Source organism: Saccopteryx leptura, chromosome 13 (genome assembly GCF_036850995.1).
Source record: "Saccopteryx leptura isolate mSacLep1 chromosome 13, mSacLep1_pri_phased_curated, whole genome shotgun sequence".
Taxonomy (NCBI): Eukaryota; Metazoa; Chordata; class Mammalia; order Chiroptera; family Emballonuridae; genus Saccopteryx; species Saccopteryx leptura.
In genome coordinates, this window is record NC_089515.1 from 14,732,809 (window position 1) to 14,754,337 (window position 21,529).

At 39.0% G+C, this 21,529-nt stretch overlaps 1 protein-coding gene across 4 annotated transcripts in view; it reads right to left on the reverse strand.

Moving 5' to 3' along the window:
• NHLRC2 (NHL repeat containing 2) overlaps positions 1-21,529 on the reverse strand; it is a 61,397-nt gene that overhangs the window by 12,350 nt on the left and 27,518 nt on the right. For all 4 annotated transcript variants that reach the window (XM_066355401.1, XM_066355403.1, XM_066355400.1 and 1 more), the window contains exons 5-10: positions 18,206-18,335; positions 7,858-7,957; positions 3,943-4,174; positions 3,263-3,385; positions 1,814-2,023; positions 275-494 (exon numbers count right to left, since the gene is read on the reverse strand). In XM_066355401.1, the coding sequence (XP_066211498.1) occupies positions 275-494; positions 1,814-2,023; positions 3,263-3,385; positions 3,943-4,174; positions 7,858-7,957; positions 18,206-18,335 (1,015 nt within the window). The remainder of the gene's footprint in view (positions 1-274; positions 495-1,813; positions 2,024-3,262; positions 3,386-3,942; positions 4,175-7,857; positions 7,958-18,205; positions 18,336-21,529) is intronic.

The window sequence follows — 21,529 nt, forward strand, 5'->3', positions numbered from 1 at the left end:
GTGACTCATGTGACGGACTAGCCTCGTAGCGAATGGGGGCAATAATGGTTGAGTAATTTTGGGTGAGTTACACTGTTCTTTAATGAAAGAGAAGAATTTTAAAGACTAGAGAAAACTGCTAAAGTGGGGTTAGATCTGAATCTATTCTGTCTCAGGACGTCCCTCAAATCCTGCCCAACTATAGAGCAAAAATATCATGTACAAATGAGAGAAAGTACCAGATTAAATATCAAGAATTTATGGAATATTTGCATTTGCAAGATTATTTTCATACCTTCGGCTGTTAGAAACCAGCAACTGGGTACTCCTTCAGTTAACTTTGTTCCTGACGGGAGCTCTAACCTTAGCTTGAACTGAAGTGTCTGTCCTGGCGTTGCAGCCACTGGGGAGAGGCTAATGCCTGGAGCTGACTTTGGAAGTTTGGGTCTCATTTTCTGTTTCTCTGCCAGCAATGGGCCATCTACCATAGCATTTCCAGATCCAAAGACAGGGAGCTAGGGAACAAGAAAATTTGTTTATTAAAGCACAGGTACTTTAAAGTAATTGTACAGTGAGAACGTTTTGTGTGTGTGTGTGGGGGGGGGTTTTTTTTTTGTATTTTTCCGAAGCTGGAAATGGGGAGGCAGTCAGACAGACTCCCGCATGCGCCCGACCGGGATCCACCCGGCCCACCAGGGGGTGATGCTCTGCCCCTCTGGGGCGTCGCTCTGTTGCATCCAGAGCCATTCTAGCGCCTGAGGCAGAAGCCACAGAGCCATCCTCAGTGCCCAAGCCATCTTTGGTCCAATGGAGCCTCGGCTGCCGGAGGGGAAGAGAGAGACAGAGAGAAGGAGAGGGGGAGGGGTGGAGAAGCAGATGGGCGCTTCTCCTGTGTGCCCTGGCCGTGAATCGAACCTGGGACTCCTGCACGCCAGGCCGATGCTCTACCACTGAGCCAACCGGCCAGGGCGAGAAAGTTTATTTTTAGACTTCAGTCTAACATGAGATTCAGAAATACATTTTGCTCTGGTAAAAAGATGAGCAACACTTACAACGAAGCAAGTTATTGTAAAATATATTTATGGACAGCAGAAAATTACAGTAAAACTATCAATTTAAATGTAGTGAATATGTTCATCATCTTGTAATTTTCATTGGAAATTATATGATATCATTCATCTTTTATCAGTGTCAAGAGCAGTGACACTAATGATGACAATCTGTTTTTATTTTAAAACATATCCTAGAAATTCCTAGAATTTTAGAAAAAAAAAAAAACCCAAAACAACTCTTGTGTTCTTCTTCAGGCAAATGGGATGCTCCAAGGCAGTGCCTAACAATTTTATTAGAGACCATGCCTGTATCTTTAAAAATTGAATAGAACTTATTTTTCTTTCATCTTATTTTCAGTGTCTTGAGAAATGTGGTTTCTAGAACTTCTTTTGAATGGCATTTGGTAATGGATTCACCAGAGGAAAAAAATTACACTTTAATCTAAGAATCATTAAAAATAAGACTAAACATCCCAACCCCCACAGTATGTGTGGGTAGTGTGTGCCAGTATGTCTACATAGTTAAAATAGATGAATCCTCTTTGTCTTTTCTGAGTTTATCAAATTCTTTCCAACTTCTAGTATCTTTCTCCAGCACTCCTGACACAAATGGAATTTTCACTTTAAAAATAATGATATCCTTGAAAGACACTGACTATTCTACCAACATGCTTCACTTTCACCACTAGAGACGAACCAACCAAGAGTGCCTTCAGTGCTGTGAGGATCTCAGAATCACTCGTAAGATGATACCCTAGAACTTATACTTGAAGATTACTTACCACAGAAACCGTTTTTGTTTCTAAATCCATCACTTTAATTTGATGATTATTCGTGTCTGCTACGTATAATAACTGGCCGTTCTCTCCAATACACAAGCCTCCTGGTTCATTAAAGGTTGTTTCAGAAAAACTGGAACTGACAACATTGCTTGTGTCGCCAGTTCCTGCTAATGTTGTACAATTTTTTGTTTTTGGATCCACAACTTTAATCTAAAAAAAAAAAAAAAAAGATATCTGAAGCTCAATCTCATGTTTGTGGTATGGAAAAGTACAGCCAGAGAATTTCTGCTAGTCATTAGTATCCTTTAAAAAAAATCACAGAAAAAGAAAAATTTCCGTATTTTCTTGAAAAAGCCAAACATTGAAATTATAGTCTAAGGCAGGGGTCCCCAAACTATGGCCCGCGGGCCACATGCGGCCCCCTGAGGCCATTTATCCGGCCCCCGCTACACTTCCGGAAGGGGCACCTCTTTCATTGGTGGTCAATGAAAGGAGCACATTGACCATCTCATTAGCCAAAAGCAGGCCCATAGTTCCCATTGAAATACTGGTCAGTTTGTTGATTTAAATTTACTTGTTCTTTATTTTAATATTGTATTTGTTCCGGTTTTGGTTTTTTTTACTTTAAAATAAGGTATGTGCAGTGTGCATAGGGATTTATTTGTTCATAGTTTTTTTTATAATCTGGCCCTCCAACGGTCTGAGGGACCGTGAACTGGCCCCCTGTGTAAAAAGTTTGGGGACCCCTGGTCTAAGGGGAGATACTCCATTCCGAGAGCCGACAACTATGTAAAATCCCCAGTTATAGCTTGTCCTCTAGAAAGGATCTTTGAAGAAATTATGAAATTTCAAAAAATGATTTCAAAATGTTACTATTTTTTCTCACGACAGGACACAGTTGAACTTTCTTCTCATGAGCATCTAACCTCGGCTGAGGAGTTGCTACTTAAAACAATGATTCTGGCCACCTCACTGTATTAAATGTCTCATCACAAAATATTAACATTTTCCACTGATTTTAATAAAAAATAGAAATGGCTGTAGTCAATGAAATGCTGCTTTTACTTCTGTTTTAATGAAATTATTTGCAAACAGGCACTGCCACTATGCAGCAGCTCAAAAACGTTCATTTGTTCAATGACATAAATTTCTGTGCTCCGTGCCTTCTTGTTGACTGAGTTTGGGGCTGAGCAGTCCTGAGGGCTGCAGCGCACAATGCTGGCTGCTGCCGCTGGGAGTGCTGATCAGTCCCTTCCCGAGCTAGAATGCCACCAGGCCTTCTTTGAAAAGAAAGGGCCAAGAACAGAAAAGGCTTGTACATAGTTGTCAGACTGTCGTTCCTCTTTAGTAAGAGTTTAGAGTGGCAATTGTGGGAGGCTCACAGATTTTTCGGCATCTTAAATACCACAGATGGAAAGCAAGGTATTACATAATTCTGTCAAGACTTACCTTGTGGTTATAAGAGTCTGCCACATAAAGTAAATTCCTTTTCTTGTCCCACGTTACTCCAAGCGGGTGTTGAAGCTTTGCACCGACTCCTACTCCATCAATGTCACCAAAAGCAAATAAATTCTTTTTTTTTTTTTTTTAGGAAAAGAAAAAAAAAGCATGTATTAAAAATTTTACAGTGTTTTGTTAACATATAAAATGAAGATTAAGAAGGCTGTATATGCTACTCAAATTAAAGGGCAATGATCTGATTTTCTTTAACAGGGCGAGCCTTTAATTCAGACTGGAAAAAACGGCAGAATTCTGAACCTGTACCACTTGTGGAGCTTAGTAGTTTTATGGCCACAGCAGTCACACATCTGCTCAGGAGCAGGTCAAGTCTAACAATCTGCACTCTTCCCACCACCTGCCAATCATCCAACCTACACTCTCCTCCTCTCACTAATCCACCTCGTGTCCTTCCTGTCTCCCTGCAGCCTGGGCACACCCATCATCAAGCAGACTCAGCTGACTTTTCTCCGAGGGTTCTGTGTTTCTGTTCCCACTCCCTATCATTTCACTTCTGCGTTACCCTACGGCCAGGCCACGAGCTCTCTCCCCCAGGTTTGCAGAACTCCTCACAGCTCGGGAAGCTGCAGGCCTGGGGAGCAGGCAGGCTGCGCGGGAGGGGCCGGCATTACCATGGGATCCCGCTCTCCTCCGACAAGGTGCTTCACGGCTCCGTCCCGCAGAGAGACGGTTCTCACCGCGCTGCTCTCACTGTCGGCCACGAACAGGCAGCTCCAGGGCTCCTCGGCGGCCAGGGACAGGCCCGAGGGCTGCGCGAACCCCGCCTTGTGGGGGTACGCGTTGTTCCGGTTCTCTTCGTTTCCGCTTCCGGCAAAGCACAGGCAGGTTCCCTTCTTCACCTCGCTGAAGGGACAGGGTCACAGGTGAAGTCAACACTGTTACAGTGTGCCCAATTTAGTTAATAAATGAGTGTAAATGATGAAACCAATGGTGATAAGCACTGTAAAAAAAACCTAGTGATCTTGCCCAGTTAGATTGTGAAGTAAGCTTTCATTGCAGTTTTCTAATCATTAGCTCGTCTGCCTACTGTGCAGGGAGGGACCTGTCTAGTTTTCTGATATACAGAAAACGAAACCTATTCTCCATGGCAGATAGGAAATCTTTGGCAAGGGTAGAATGATCAGAATAAAGGTCATATCATTGATGGGATAGAGTTTTTTTTCTCCGAACAGTCAGAGATAGGCATAGCTGGATCCCACCTTAACTTCATGTAATATTCAGTTCTAAAAGGCAATAAAAAAGATCATCTAGCTCTTGAAAACTCAAAGCTTAAATTTCCATTAAAATGTTTTGTTTTCTTGTACATAGTAGAGACTATGAAAAAGAATTGAAAGAATCCTTTTAAAATATAACCAAATCAAGCATTACCCTTTTTAAGAAATGGATGATTATGTTGCTTTAATCAGTTAAATCAATTTCTTACATACATTAAGGAAATTTCTACTTAAAGGGATTATTGCAATTATTTCTGTTCCTTTTGTAAGGAACAGAAATTTTTATGCCTTGGTTTCTGGGTTTATGCGGGAAGGAAACCTGGTGGTATCTCGTGTTGGGGAAAATGAAGAGACTGACTTAGATGCAAAATAATGAGACTATATGCGTATCACATCCAACTATGGCACAACGTGCAAAAATCTAAAATGACCACCAGTCACTCTTTGATTGATATGTTCCCAGTTCTCAGGTAGGGAGCAGAGGATGGAGGAGAAGAAATACAGAATGTATAAAATATGGCCACTTTTTCAAGGTCCTTGGAAAAATAATCTAGTCAGAGAAAAACAGGTAATAACAAATATGTCAAGCAAATAAATTAAAAGGTAATTACTATAATGAGTTTTAATCTAAAAAGGAATTCCCCCTTAAGTATGTAAGAGAGAAAAAGTGGGGAGGAACAGTAACTTCTAAAATGTTAGGAGTCATTATCACTTGAAGATCAGTAATAAAGATAAAGCATCCTTAAAATTATAATTCAGGTCAAAAATGATCTGGCTGGACATATTCCTATTAAATAATGAAAGTAAAGCCAAGCCAAGTAGATAAAATCAGAAATTAAAGAGAAGTAACTGATGCCAAAAAAAAAAAAATGCAGAGGATTTTACAAAAATATAAACTATATGCCAACAAATTGGACAATCTGGGTGAAATGAATAAATTCCTAGAAATATACAATCTTCCAAAACTGAATCGGGAAGAATCAGAGAATCTGGACAGATTATAATCAGTTTTGAAGCAGTAATCTAAAAACTCCAGAGACAAAACTCCTAGACCAGACGGCTTCACAAGTCAAGTTTACCAAATATTCAAAGAAGAACTAACACCTCTCCTCTCCTAAAACTATTCCAAAAAATTCAGGAGGAGGGAAGACTCCCAGGCTCATTTTATGAGGTCAGCATTATCCTAATTCCAAAACCAAATAAAGACACTGCAAAGAAAGAAAACTATAGGCCAATATCCCTGATGAACATAGATGCTAAAATCCTCAGCAAAATATAAGCAAATCGAATCCAGCTGTACATTAAAAAGATCATAATCAAGTGGAATTTATTCCAAGGAGGCAAGGTTGGTACAATATCCAGAAATCAATAAATATGATACACCACATAAACAAAATGAAGGATAAGAATCACATGATCCTATCAATAAATGCAGGAAAAGCATTTGCTAAAATCCAGCACCCATTTATGATAAAAACTCTCAGCAAAGTAGGAACAGAGGGAATACTTCTATGTAATAAAGGCCATCTATGACAAACCCACAGCCAACATCATACTCAAGCAAAAACTATAAGCATTTCCCTTAAGATCGAGAACAAGACAGTCATGTTGGTTTTCCCTACTCTTATTCAACATAATACTGGAAGTCCTAGCCACAACAGTCACCAAGAAAAAATAAAAGGCATCTAAATTGGAAAGAAGTAAAATTGTCATTGGCACATGACATGATAGTGCATGTAGAAAACGCTAAAGATCATATAAAAACTATTAGCACTGACAAATGGATTTAGTAAAGTAGCAGGATACAAAAACAAATATCCACAAATCACATTTTTATACAATAATAGTGAACTATCAGAAAGGGAAACTAAGTAAGCAATCCCATTCACAATTGCTTCAAAAAAATAAAAGACCTAGTGATAAATTTAACCAAGGATGTAAAAGACCTATACTCAGAAAATTATAAGACACTAAAGAAAAAAACCAAAGATATAAATAAGTGGAAGCATATATCATGTTCATTAATAGGAAGAATTACCATTAAAATGTCCAAACTACCCAAAGGAATCTATAGATTCAATGAATTCCTATTAAGATACTAATGGCGTATTTGACAGAACTAGAATGTTCCAAAAATTTATATGGAACCACAAGAGCAATAAGAACAAAGTTGGAGGAATCACTCTACCTGTTATCAAACTATACTACAAGGCCATAGTAATCAAAACAACATGGTACTGGCATAAAAAAATAGATATATAAAATAGAACAGAACAGAGTTCAGAAATAAACCCACATCTTTATGGTCAAATAATATTTGACAAAGAAGGCAAAAACATACAATGAGTAAAGATAGTCTACTACAGTGGTTTTCAACCTTTTTACACTTGGGGACTAGTAAAAAGAGAATTATTTCGGGGATTGCTAAGGTAGAAATCACCCTGAGCATATGTGAATTTGACTAAAATCATTGGGTCTATAATCTTCAAACAACATCAGGGTGGTTAGCTCTTTCGTGGATCAGTCCACAGACAGGCAGTTGAAAAACACTGGTCTTTTCAATAAGTGGTATTGGGAAAATTGGACAGATTCCTAGTGCAAAAAAATAGCTAGACCATCTTTGTACACCATACACAAGAATAAACTCAAAATGGGTTAAAGACTTAAATGTTAAGACTCTAAAGCATAAAAATCCTCGAGGAAAAACAGAGACAGTAAAATCTTGGAGATTTTTCGTAGCAAGAGGGAGATATAAATAAGGAAACAGAGGTGTAGAAAGTTCCAGTGGCTCTCAGAAGCTCACACAGTCAACGGCAGAGCTGGGATTCACTCTCAGGCCAGACTACAAAACCGGAGCTATTCAACACTATGTTCTACAGTGCCCTGATATGTGAACTAACGATGGGGAGGTCTGAACTGTGTGGTAAAAGATGAGGGTCCACCAAACGTTCCTAGTCCTCTTCCTGGAAGCTTGCTGGGATTGCCCATTCCAGGTGCCTTGAGTTAAGTGGTCATAAGACTGACTTTGGCTGATACATGTAAGTAGAATAGACGCTTTAAGAGCTAGTGAGCGACTCACCACCTCTTTCTCTGCCAGGATGACCAGCAGAGCTCAGATGGTGGCGGCTGTCTCGGCCAGCGAACCTATGTGAGTGAGCAAAGAAACAAAGCTGTCTTGAGCCGATGAGTCTGGGCTGTCTGTTATGGCGGTGGTGTATGTCCCAGAGAAGGTGGAGAAGATGGAGACTGGGAAAGGGAACTCGGCAAACCCCAAGTTGTGCAGCCTACCCACAAAGCGATGTTGCCACTTACTTTTTCTTTGGTAGTCGGCCACAGTCCAATAGGAGTGCCCATATCTGATGAGTCCCTGCCATGGCTATCCACAAAATGTCATTTCTTTGGACCTCTGAACCTTTACAAAAAGAAAGAGTAAATATTATATATGTATTTGGTTAATACAAAAACATCAATTGTATGAGAAATTTAAGCTAAGGGAATATAGCAATATGTTTATAAAACATCTAATAGAAAATAAAAATATTATGTTTTAAATTGCTTTTGAATTTTTTCTCTTTTCCTTGTGAAAGATATACTTCTTTAGACTTATAAACTTACCTGTAAATTCACAGAAATCCAAAGAAATAGTTTTTTCTTTTTTAAAAAAATTGAATTCATTGGGCTAACACTGGTTAACAGTTACACAGGTTTCAGGGCAATCCTCCAGCACATGTCTGTACACCGCACTGGGCGCTCAGCGCCCTCAGTCTAGTCCCCGTCCATCACCATTTACCTCTCCTGACCCCTGCTCCACCTCCGCCCAGCAAGCACTACACCGTTGTTCTGTGTCCACAAGTTCAAAGTGTCTAACAGTAGTATGTCCCTGCATCTCTGGGCAGAACGTTTAAAAACATTTGATTTTTTATTTTATGTGACAAAAGAAATGGGTTGACACATACTTTCCAAAGAAACTGGCAGTCAAATACCTCGCACTAACCACCTGAATTATATACACTTTAGTAACAGGTTCTTTAAACAATTTCTCATGAAAAGACTCTTTTTTAATAGCTTAAGAAATATATACAGGGTAGGCCAAAAGTATAGTAGGTTTACAGTTGTTTATATGGGAAATAATACAATAAAAAAAGCTCTGTGTTTTGTGTAATCACAACTCTAAACCTTCTTGAGCCCCACCCTTTGTTTCTGCCACAGTATCAGCTTTTCAACTTAGATGCACATCACAACTGCCGTTTAAAATTCAACTCTCTTAATTGGTTAGGAAATATTTTCAAAAAGATACAGCTGACATGCAGAAAGCTAAGAGTACAATATATTACAGTACAGCTGTTTACAAAATCTTTTCCAAAATTTAAAATAGTTGTATAAATTTACAACTTATTACAATGTGACAAGGCTCTATTTCTCAAATTAATTTTATTGTTAAAATATTTAAATATTAATTTGAGATGTAGTCTGAGGTTACTTTTACATATAACTGAGACATTTTAACTAAAATAGTTTGGTCAGACATCTGCTCTAAGAAATTATCTTAGTAAGGTTATTTTATTTATATTTTCTTTTTAAATTATTTTTGTTTGGACAGTGAGAGAGTCAGAGAGAGGGACAGAGAGGAATAGACAGACAGATAGGGAAAGAGAAGCATCAATTCTTTGTTGCAGCACCTTAGTTGTTCATTGATTGTTTTCTCATATGTGCCTTGACCATGGGGCTACAGCAGAACGAGTGACCCCTTGCTCCAGCCAGCGACCCTGGGTTCAAGCCAGCAACCTTGGGCTTCAAGCCAGTAACCTCTGGGCTCAAGCCAGCGACCATGGGGTCATATCCATGATCCCAAGCTCAAGCCGAGGACCTCAGGGTTTCAAACCTGGGTTTTCCGAGTCCCAGTCCAATGCTCTATCCACTGCGCCACCATCTGGTCAAGTTATTTATATTTTCTTTAACTTCCAGTAATTTGTATCCGAAAGAAAATTTTCTTCCTTAACCTGTAACTTTCAAATGCCTTTCAATTTAACAACAAAAATGATGACGGCAGTTCTCAATAAATTGTGGTTACTATGTGCCAAGCACTTTACAGAGATGATCACGTAGGTTTCCTCAAAACCACAGAAGATAGGCAGTACCACTAGCCCTTTGTACAGATGAAGAAACTGAGGGTGAGAGAGGGCAGGTAACTTGCCAAGACCGCAGAGCTACTAAACAAAGGAACTTGACTCAGGCAGTCCAACAGAAAAACCTATTTCACATGTCGCCTTTTTCTCTGTATTCTTAATTGATATCCTATAAAATATAAAGGACAGTAGTTTATTTCAACTTAATTTTTCATAGTCAAATATTTTTATAAACATAAATTGTATTAAAAGTGACAATGGCATCCATATATTCTGGGGACTCATCCTCTGTTTAATCATTTTAAAACTAGATCAAAGCTTTTCATAATTATTTAACTTTTCCTGTTCTATGAGAGGAGAGAGTGGGCAGGTGACTACAAGCCGAGAGAGAGCTCTCCCCGGAAACCAGTCATGCTGACACCTTGACCTTGGACATCTAGCCTTCAGAACTGTGAGAAAGGAAATGTGTATTGTTTAAGCCCCGCAGTCTGTGGTCCTTTGTTATAGCAGCCCGGGCTAAGACACTCCGAGAATAGGTATGACACAAGGAGATTTGCGATAAAACACTTATTTAGCATCAAATGAGGGTCCTGATTTGTACAATAAAAAAAAGCAGCAAAAAGTATGAAGATTAGCAATAAAACTGTAATTATGAGATGATAACAGGCTTCTAAAGCCTCTACATCAGCGGTTCTCATCCTGTGGGTTGCGACATACATATTTTATTTCCTATGGCTTTAGGCGACCCCTGTGTTTTGCTTGTTCGACCCCCGCTGGGGTTGCGACCCACAGGTTGAGAACCGCTGCTCTACATTGACAAGAAGAGCGTGATGGAATATATGTGACAGACTGGTCGGGTCTCCGTTACCCAGTTCTCTGAACAGGCCAGTCTCGTGCCAGTCTAGTCTGACCAGGGTCTACTATATGAAGGCAGAGCTTCATAGTAAGAAAGCATTTGTATGCTTATTTCTGCAAAAGCCTAAGGAATGAGAAAACGTGGCCAGGCTGTGTCTGGTCAGGATTCAGGTGTTTGGGATTCTCCACAGCAACTGATGAGGATGGTGGTGACGATGAACAAAAATGACAACCATCCAGAACACCACCTCTGTTTAAAGTGCTGAGATAATAAACACTTTGAGTTGTTTCTTTTAACAGTTTAGTGTTTCCATCCAACCTTAGAAAGTCTACTATAATCTCTATTATATAAAGAAAGTGACAAAGAAGTTGAATAATTCATTGAAATTCACACAGCTAAACCTGGAATAATGATCGATTAGTAAGTCTGGTTACAGACTGTCAGTGTTCTCACCAGAATGAAGGAATACAGAAGTGAGCCAATGCTCCTCTGGCCAATTCTTGCTTTTGGCCTGATCGCCTCCCTCGCCTCGGCCTCTGCCCCACGGATTTAACTCCGGCTTCAAGTACCCAAGTGCACCGCCGTGTGTGACCGGAAACAGCGACCTGCCCAGTGTACCACAGCTTTCTGCTCCAGGGCCACTCCTGCCCTCTCGCCCTACATCCTCCGGCTGAATCATCTTTTACCAGTATTTTTTCCAGCCCCTTGACTTTCCATTTTTGGTTTGGTTCAGCTTATCAACATCTCTTTATAACCTCTATGATGAGACTTCATTCTTATAGCAAACAGTGGTAATAACAAACATATATATTAAACATTTCTATGTGCCAAGCACTGTTCTGAGTGCTTATATATAGTCTCATAGCCTTTGAGATAGGTACTATTTGCATTTTCCATTGAGGGGAAGAAGTTGAGACATAAGGAGTCTAAGTAACTTGTCCAAAGTCAAAGTCACACAGCTACTAAAATGTGAAACAAGTTAGATAGAACCAAGCAGTCTGGCTCCAGAGTCTGTGCTCACAACCACCACGCTCTCTGTCTTTTGGGAAGTTTTCACCCTGCCTGCTCATTTCACTGAGGGCTGAAGTTTGTTCTCACAAATAAAATAAGTTTAAAAAAAAAAAAAAAGAAAGAAAACAAGGTAGTCTGGCATTTATAATGTCTGTCAAACTAACAAGAGTCATATGCATAATTTATGCTGCTCATCCTGGATTTTAAAATCAAAACACATAGTTTTATCACTATGGGTATTAGTTTTGTTCCTTCTAACAAGAATGCGACAATCACGAATATTTCAATTTTAAGAGTACACTTAGTACCACTGACTTTCAACAGTCACAGATTAAAAATAGGATAATGCCCAAAGCTAAAATGGTTTTGAGATTATTTTAAAGGTAAAACCCCCTCACGATTATCAATAAGGATTAGTAAAATAGTTTTGGAAAATGAGAATAAAATCAAATGAAATATGAAAATGAAAAATATACCTACAATCCAGCTTTTGCTTAAAAATATTGTTATTTTAAGCAACTAGGATCAAAATAGAGTTTACGGACTAGAACTCTCCTAACAGCATCTGTGAAATCATCCATTTCTCCAGTCTCTAACCCTCCTACGAAGCCAAGCCCCCAGGGGTCCCCAAACTTTTTACACAGGGGGCCAGTTCACTGTCCCTCAGACCATTGGAGGGCCGCCACATTCAGTGCTCCTCTCACTGACCACCAATGAAAGAGGTGCCCCTTCCAGAAGTGCGGCGGGGGGCCGGATAAATGGCCTCTGGGGGCCGCATGTGGCCCGTAATTTGGGGACACCTGCCTTAAGCCACGAGAAAAGAGCAGTGAAGCCCAGGATTCCCTGGGCACAGGAAAAGACCAACTCGAGGACTGGAAGAGGGATAGAAAACAACCTCTACCTCTGGGGGAGAGCAGGCAATTGTTTTTGGCTGAAGACTCCATACTGACACCAAACAGAGGTTCTCCACTGCAGGCGGAAAAGCAGGAAAATCTTCAAAACCACTCACAGATCCAAGGCTGAGTTTAGCTCCAGTGAGAGACAGACAAAACAGGGACAATGGAAAAGCTCCCCGCCCCCTTCCATGGACCCCAGGCACCCAAGGCCTCCCGGAGACTGAGGCTGATCAGAACAGAGAACCCTCCCTCAGTTAGCTCCAGTGCAGTGCCACCTAGTACAGAACGATCAACGGCAGCAGGGTATCCCTCAGGCAGCTGCAAGAGCGCAGAGAGAGCCACTCTGGTTCAGCCGACAGGGTGACTGAACGCCGAGGTGGAGTGCTGACCCTGCAGAAAACCCTCCCGCCTCCAGTTCCTGTGCTTAGGCAGGACCAGCCCCCAGCTAGAGCAATTCAAAAGCTATGGTGGACTGGCAGAATTCAGAGCAGTTCTAAAACTCAGAGCCAGCCCAGCTTCTGACCACACTGACTCACCGCCCATAATAACTGCATCAATGCTATTGATCTCGGCTTCTATAGTCCACACAGGACAACTGAAATTTAAAACTGAAAAGACAAACATAAAGTAAGCAAAAACAAAACAAAAAAATCCCACCCAAACAAAACAATACACACACAAAAGCAAAAGCCTTCATCAAAACTAAACAAAAAAAACCACAACTTTTTTTTCAAGAGACAAAGCAGCGAACAGAAACAGATTCAGAGATGCCCTGCAAGCTGGGCTAACAGCATGGACTCTGAAATCACTGTGCTTTACTATGGGAAAGGCGCTAGAGCAGGGGGCAGGAACCTATGGCTCGCGAGCCAGATGTGGCTCTTTTGATGGCTGCATCTGGCTGTCAGACAAATCTTTAATAAAAAAAAATGTTAAAAATATAAAATATTCTCATGTATTACAATCCATTCATTTCCTACTGTTCATGTTCATGGTTGCAGTTGGCTGAAGCCAATCACAGCTGTCCTCCGGAACAACACCAAATTTTTATTGGATAATGTGTATTGTACACAGGTCGTTGTATGGCTCTCATGGAATTATATTTTAAAATATGTGGCGTTCATGGCTCTCTCAGGCAAAAAGGTTCCCGACCCCTGCGCTAGAGGAAAAGGCTGCCAACACTAAGTAGGTGAAGAATTTCAGCAGACAGATGGACTCCAAGAAATAGTAAAATGGAAATGCAATTTAAAAAATCAGATGAAATAGTTTCATTAGTTGATTAGAACTGAGGAAATAATGATCCTAAAAATAAAACAATAAATATTATCCACATTGAAACACAAAGAGGGAGAAAAGGAGTAAACTAAAAAGAATACAATATGTAAAAAGGGTTGGATATAATATCAACATCTAACATATGAATAACTGAAATCCCAGAAAGAGAAGAAAGCAGAGACAAAATATTTGAAGAGATAACCGGTGAAAATTTTTTCACAGATAATGAAGGAAGGACATCAAATCAGAGACTCAAGAATTCTAGGCAGGATAACCTCCTAGACATATCAGTCAAACTGCTAAAAACCAGAGAAAAGCCGGAAAAAAACCACACACACTTTACAAACAAAGAAACTAGAAAAAGAAATCAGAGCTCTTATTTAATACTATATAAGTTATAAGACAACAGAATGCCATCCTTAAAGTATCAAAGAAAAAAAGAAAGTCAATCCAGACATATATGGAGTAAAAAGATCTTCCAAAAATGAAGGCTGAAATACTTTTCCAGACATCTCCCTCCCCCCTCTCCCTGAAAAAAGGGCCAAGAGAAATCACTGCCAGGAGCCATCTGCTACAAGAAAGCTCTTCAGGAAGAAGCAATAGTATTCAAGAAAGACACTTGGGACTCTTAAGAAAACAGCCACTTGGGCAGTTGCTTATAAAATTACACATTTATCATATGACCCTGCAATTTCATTCCTAAGCATTTTTCCAAGAGAAATAAATACTTATGTCCACATAAAAACTTGTACACGTTTATAGAGGCTTTAATCATAATTGTCATAAACTAGAGGCACTGGAAATGTTTATCAACTGATGAATTAATCTATAAATTGTGGTACAGCCAAACAATGAAATACTTCTCAACAATAATAAAGAAGCAACTATTGATACATGCAACAACAGGGATGACTCTCAAAAGCATTATGCTAAATAAAACCAACCAGACATAAAAGACTATACTGAAGAACAAGAAATACATTGTTGCCAGTGGCTGGATACAGTGGTGGAGGGATGGCAGGGGGAAGTTTTTTCCGGTGATGGAAAGAGTCTACATCTTGATTGCAGTAATTGTTATAAAACTGAATATGTATGTCAAAATCCATATAACTTATACCTAACAAGGTTGAATGTTACTTTCTGTAAATTATACTTCATTAACCTAACTTTTAAAAAATCTAAAAAAGCCTTATAAATACCTAGTCAATGTGATATGATAGCATAAGAATCTTTCCTCAAATTTTAGATATAGGAATACTACAACTCCTTTTAGTTTAATAAAATAAAAATATACCACATTGTATAAAATTTATTCATCAAAACAATCCTGCATCGTCTGTTACTTTTAGAAGATTAATGTTTTTGTGGTATTTTATAGCGTATTAACTGAACTTCTTATGCAAGCACGTAAGTACCAGCACTGTAAATTATAAGATTAACATACTAAATAATTGAATTTCAATAATAAAACACTGTGTAAGGACAGCTAAACTTCTATCTAGGGAAAATACTGGTTAAAAGGCCAAGGAAGGTTAATGGGATTTGGGCACATTATCCTTTCTATAAATGATTCAAAATCAGGGAAAGTCTACTTGGGAGACTAGCAGGGGCTTGGAACTTTTTTTTCCCTTCTTTTTCCAAGTGAGAGAAGGGAAAATTGAGAGACAGACTCCTGCATGTGCCCCGATCGGGATCCACTCAGTGACCCCCATTTGGAGTCATGCTTGCAACTGAGTTATTTTTAGCACCTGAGGCTGTGGTTCCACGGAGCCATCCTCAGCGCCCAGGGCCCACTCCCTGGAACCAATCGAGCCATGGCTGCGGGGGGGGGGGGGGGGGGGGGGGGGACACGACACAGGAAGAGAGGAGTGGGGAGAGTGGGGAAGCAGATGGTTGCTTTTGTGTGCCCACAGAGGGAATCAAACCCAGGACATTCACATGTCGGGCCTATGCTCTACCATTGAGCCAACTGGCCAGGGCCAAATGAATGTGATTTTATGTATTATTTTTTAATGAATGTCATGTTGCCAAAATATATTTTAGTAAAAACAATTTTAAGGAGAGCAAACATTCTATGATCCAGTTGCCCCATACTCCAACAATACATTAATTCAAGATAAATTTTAGAGTAACTTTAATTAATGCTCTTAAAATTATTTTTGAGTAACATCATTTTGAAACTCTGATGAGAATCTGACCAATTCCCCCAAAACTTGACAAGAATTTCTGGGAAGTTTAAGTACCTAATAAAGCCTAACCGTGAATCCCTTGGGTGTATATAACTGAAGGTTAAAAACTCTTGGGCTAGAGTGGCCATTGTGATTATAGGTCCTTCATACAGGGCTTGAAACCTTCACTCTCAGCCAGCATTCTGAAAGGCACTGAGCTTAAGTGCATTCAAGATTACTCCTCCACTTGCCAGGGGACTGAAGTGAAGCTATTTTCAGCTCTAAGAGAAATGAAGAGCGACATGCTTACAATGATCTTTTTGAGCTAAGTAAGGTAGGACTCACTTTCTTTACTGAAAATTGAGCTTAATAATGACACAGCCTGAGATAGCATGTCACTCCAGCTGACTAAGGGAGTACCTGTCAATAGAACCAAGATTTTCCTTGGAAAGAAATTTGAATGCATTCTCAATACAAGACCAACAACCAAAAATTCCACGCTATAGTATATGATTGAAAAACTTGTAGCCTTGAAAAATATTAAAGCATTTCTTGGCCATTAAATGAATCCAGCTTAGTATAGCATCCAGTAAAGTAGATCCCGTTTATAAGTAATGTAAATTCTGATTTATGTGGCAGATTGAACTACTGGCCTCGAGTCTTGACTCCTTTGCAGTAATACTACATGCCCACACCCCTGACATGCGTCCTGTAGGCAAGGTGCTTATCCCTGCCCCGGATCTCTGAGCTGAGTTATGTGACTTGCTTTAACAACAGGAGGTAAGAAGACGACAGCAAAGGCTTCATATGTGTAACGGGGCTTACTCTTGTGTTCTACCTTTTGCCAAAAGACTAAGTTCAGGAAGCTGCTGGTCCAAGGAGGAGGAGAATTAAAAGGTGCAGAAGTGCACCCAATAAACACCCTGGAACAAAGCCCAGGCTCTGCCTTGATCAGCTGAACCTCAATCCCATATGTTAGTGAGAAATAAAGATTCGGGTTTGTGTGGGTTTGGGGATGATTTCTTATGAAGCAGTACTGTGGCAGTTACTGACAGATATAGTAAATACAGGCGTAAATTGCAAAATGAAAAAATCAATGACTGTATTCTCTCTGGACTGGTAGCTACGATATAAATTACTGGGGCTCACACACTAAGGGCAGACTTTTTTTCCTTGGGGAAGGGTAACAGTACACCAAAGTAACAATTCTCATCCCACTTTGACTATTTTACTGATAGGTAAGTTTCAGGCTATTTTTTCATCTATAAGATTTATGTTGAGTATCTCAGTGGCAGGAAGACAGGAGTGTTAAGTTCTAGTGGGGATGAGTATTTTTAACCCTGAAATTATTTAGAACTGCTGGTGTTTGGTGAGAAAAAGAAGACTGAGTTGTAGTTAAAGAACTTATGCAAAATACCCAAGTTATATATATTTAGCACAGGTAATACCAAAAGTTCATTTGGTTATTTTATAAATATTAAAAACTTTATAAAAAGTTAATCACAATAAAAAAATTAGGGTCTTTGAAGTGTAAGAAAATTGGCATCAAAATCAAAAATTATCTCAAATGTAAAGCCATTCAACTAAATAGTTGCTTATTCACTTTATAAATATATTAAGACCACGCAAACTATTTAGGCTCACATTTCATTTTCAATGTATTCTACTAACTTACTTTATTCATTACTCTAGATTTAGACATGTAGATAATAATCTCAGCATCATTGAGGGCCAATGAAAAATAAAAGTAATTATGCTTCTGGATCATCTTATAGTCAATTAACATAGGTAATAAAGACTGTCAAGATAATATCAATCTCATTCATTAATATCTACATAATTCAGTAGGGTCCAGTTTTTAATTGCTCAAAAGAATATATCATGTTTCAACACAAATTTTAATAATCACAACAAGAAAGCAACTGTTGTTTTTTCTTTTTCAAACTAGAATAAAAAGGACATTGCTAAATGGTATAGTTCATGAATAATCTTTTGAAGTTCTGAAACTATAATCCTAATTTAAGAATATTCAGAACTACATTAATTGGAAGCTTCAGCTAAGATGAGATTCTTTCATTTAGAGTAATACATAGTCTACCTTGTGTATAAAACATGTAATGGTAAACATGTTATACATAACAATAAATACTGTCTTATATATATTATTACTGGCTTTGTATTTACTCAATTAACAAATCCCAAACCACAAGCATAAAAATATAAAATTACTAGCAACAGATACAATCCAAACAAATATGCTCAGAAAAATTTTAAAATCTTACATTTACTAAGCTAAAGTTTACTTATATTTCATATTAAAAGCTTACATACCTGATGACCCCAAAACGACATCCCATGGGGAACTAATGGGCTGTCGCTCTCCCTCGGCCCCGCCTTCTTTGTCCGTGCCTTGAATCCCAATGCCAGCCACGGTGCTCACCATCTCAGCTTCCAGGTCAATCTATAGAAATCAATACATGCTTTAGGCAATGCATGCTTATTTTAGTCTTCTTTTGGTACAGGAAGATTTTCAACAGAACATATAGAAAGTAGTTGCGACACAAATACTGTTTCTTAAAAAAAAAAAAAAAGGGGCTTAACCCTTTGAGTAGTGAGTTTTTTTCATGCTCACTGACCCCCAGGAGTGAGTTGTTTGTTTTTTTTTAATGAAATTAGTTACAGTTACAGTTTTATTAACTTAAAATCATGTTTGTTTGATAAGCAATTTATGGAAACATGAAGAACATACATTTGCCTTTAATGTTGCCTTAGACATGTACGATCGTACTCTGGATGGTCAGGAGGCAGGAGGATGTACATGAACGCCTGTACAACTCAAAGGGTTAAAAAAGGCTGCTCAAGTAGAAGGTGATCTTGTTCTTCAAAAGCTCACTCCTTTTCTTTTACAGGAAACTGAGGCACTGATCATTATGTAACTTTCCTGTGAACCCACAGGCAATAAGCTGGGGGAAGGGTCTCAGGAAATAAAACCAGAGTATTTTTTTCCAGTGGAATGTGTTAAGCTTTTCAGTATATGCACTGAGGCAATAGATAGAGTGTAGCAGAGCTAGAACTGCCTGTGTTCAAATCCCAGATCCTCAAAACTTACTACCTGTGGGCTCTTGGGCATGTTACACAATGATCTGTGCCTCAGTTTCCTGTCAAAATGAAAGTCTCAGTCATTATGAGGATGAATAAATGAGTGACACCTGGATCAATACCAAGCACATAGGAATCTCTATGACACATGTCAATTATTAGCCAAACATAATTGAAATACATTTAATTTTAAGAAACACTAGTTTTTCTAGATTTTTCTTTAAAGTTGCACATTCTTTTAAAAGATTTTATAGTTAAGATGAGACCAACACCAGTTCTGGTAGCAGCGTAATGAGGGAGGGGATCGGAGGACAGTGAGGGGATGGAGGGATTACCATCTGTGAAGATAATGTTTCCTACAACTAAAAAAAATGAGAAGGCAACCCAATAAAAAATGCGTCAAAGATTTGAACAGATATTTTTTTAAAAGAAGATGTAAGAAAAACCTGTGGTCATTTATATTTCTTTTTTTATATTTCCTTTTAACTCAGGATGTTGATCTGAGTTTAAAGGAAATATAAATTACAACCACAAGGAAATCCACTTTAAATCCACTAGAATGGTTAACATGCAAGAGTGACGGTAGGTTGGCAAGCATGTGGAGCAGCTGGAACTCCCATACACTGTTGGAGGATAGAGTAATAGCTGGGTAAAATATGTAATAAAGCAATTAAGTGAATGTTGATAATAGATGGTGTGTGTATGGATCTTTGCTGCAAAATTCTTACTTTTTTTTATGTTTGTGGATCTATAAATTAAGAAAGTATCACAGTCTTGATTAGAGTAACATTATAATAAGTCTTGAAATCAGGTCCTGTAAGTCTTTTAACATTTTCAAGATTATTTTAGATGTAATATATCCTTTGTTTTGCATCTCCATGTAAATTTTGGAACTGTCCACTTCTCAATATCCACAAAAATGCCTGCTAGAGTTTTGACAGGGATTGAACTGAGTCTAAAGATCAATTTGGAGAGAACTGACATCCTAATATTGAACCTTCCAATCCAATAATGGATTAATTTTTCTCGACAATGTTTCATAGTTTGAAATACAAGTCTTGCATGTATTTTACTGAAGTATTTTGTTTGTTGCTACTGTAACTAGAATTTTAAAATTTTCATTTCCAATTGACTGTTAGTAGTATATAAAAACAGTTGATTTTTTTTTTTTTTTTGTATTTTTCTGAAGCTGGAAACGGGGAGAGACAGTCAGACAGACTCCCGCATGCAGCCGACCGGGATCCACCTGGCACGCCCACCAGGGGGCGATGCTCTGCCCATCCGGGGTGTCGCTCTGTTGCGACCAGAGCCACTCTAGTGCCTGGGGCAGAGGCCAAGGAGCCATCCCCAGCGCCCGGGCCATCTTTTTGCTCCAATGGAGCCTCGGCTGCGGGAGGGGAAGAGAGAGACAGAGAGAAAGGAGGGGGGTGGAGAAGCAGATGGGCGCTTCTCCTGTGTGCCCTGGCCGGGAATCGAACCTGGGACTTCTGCATGCCAGGCCAACGCTCTACCACTGAGCCAACTGGCCAGGGCCAGACAATTGATTTTTTTATATTGACTTTTTATTTTGCAACCTTCCAAAATTCTCTCATTAATTCAAGTAGCTTTTTCATAGATTTTGTAGAATTTTCTATATATATGACATGGCATTGGCAAACAGACAATTTTTCCTTTGTAGGCTTTATGCCTTTTATTTCTCTTGTTGCCTTGCCCCAATGGCTAGCATTTCCAGTATAATGTTTACTAGGCCTGGTGAGAGTGGGGACCCTGGCCTTGTTCCCAGTCTTGGAGGAGAGCATTCAGTATTCTGCATCAAGTGTAGCTATAGGCATTTTGTAGATGCCCTTTATCACAGCCACAATGTTCTCATGTTCTTTTCAAGTTTACTGATTTCATCATGAAAGGGTTATTATGTTGTTTTACAATGTTTTTCTGAATACAGATTGTAACCATATGGTTACTGTCTTTTATTCCTTTCCTACAGTGAATTACACTGATTTATTTTAGCACTATCCTCTCGCATTATTTTTTAATTAATTAATTTATTCATTTTAGAGGAGACAGAGAGAGAGAGAGAGAAGGGGGGAAGGATCAGGAGGCATCAACTCCTATATGTGCCTTAACTGGGCAAGCCCAGGGTTTTGAACCAGCGACCTCAGCGTTCCAGGTCAACACTTGACCCACTGTGCCACCACAGGTCAGGCTCTCTTGCATTATTTTTAATGGCATCTTCATAATCTTTTGAAATTGTAAAGAACGTTATTAATGGAACATTATCTATACTTTTAGTAAACTCAATCTGCAAAAATACAATAGGCAGCTAGGGATAGGCCCTTGAAATAATCCTGACTTAAGAAATGTGTCATAGAAATTGACACAACAATCAAAGAATTTCTCTCACAAAAAGCTCCATGTCCAAGTGATGCTACTGGGTGTTTCAGAGAATGTTCAAAACCATTAATTCCTATGTTAGACAAGTTATTCCAAAATTTAAAAAATAATAATAAAAAAACTAACTAGAGCATTGGATGAAATTAGTGTTAACTTGATTCCAAA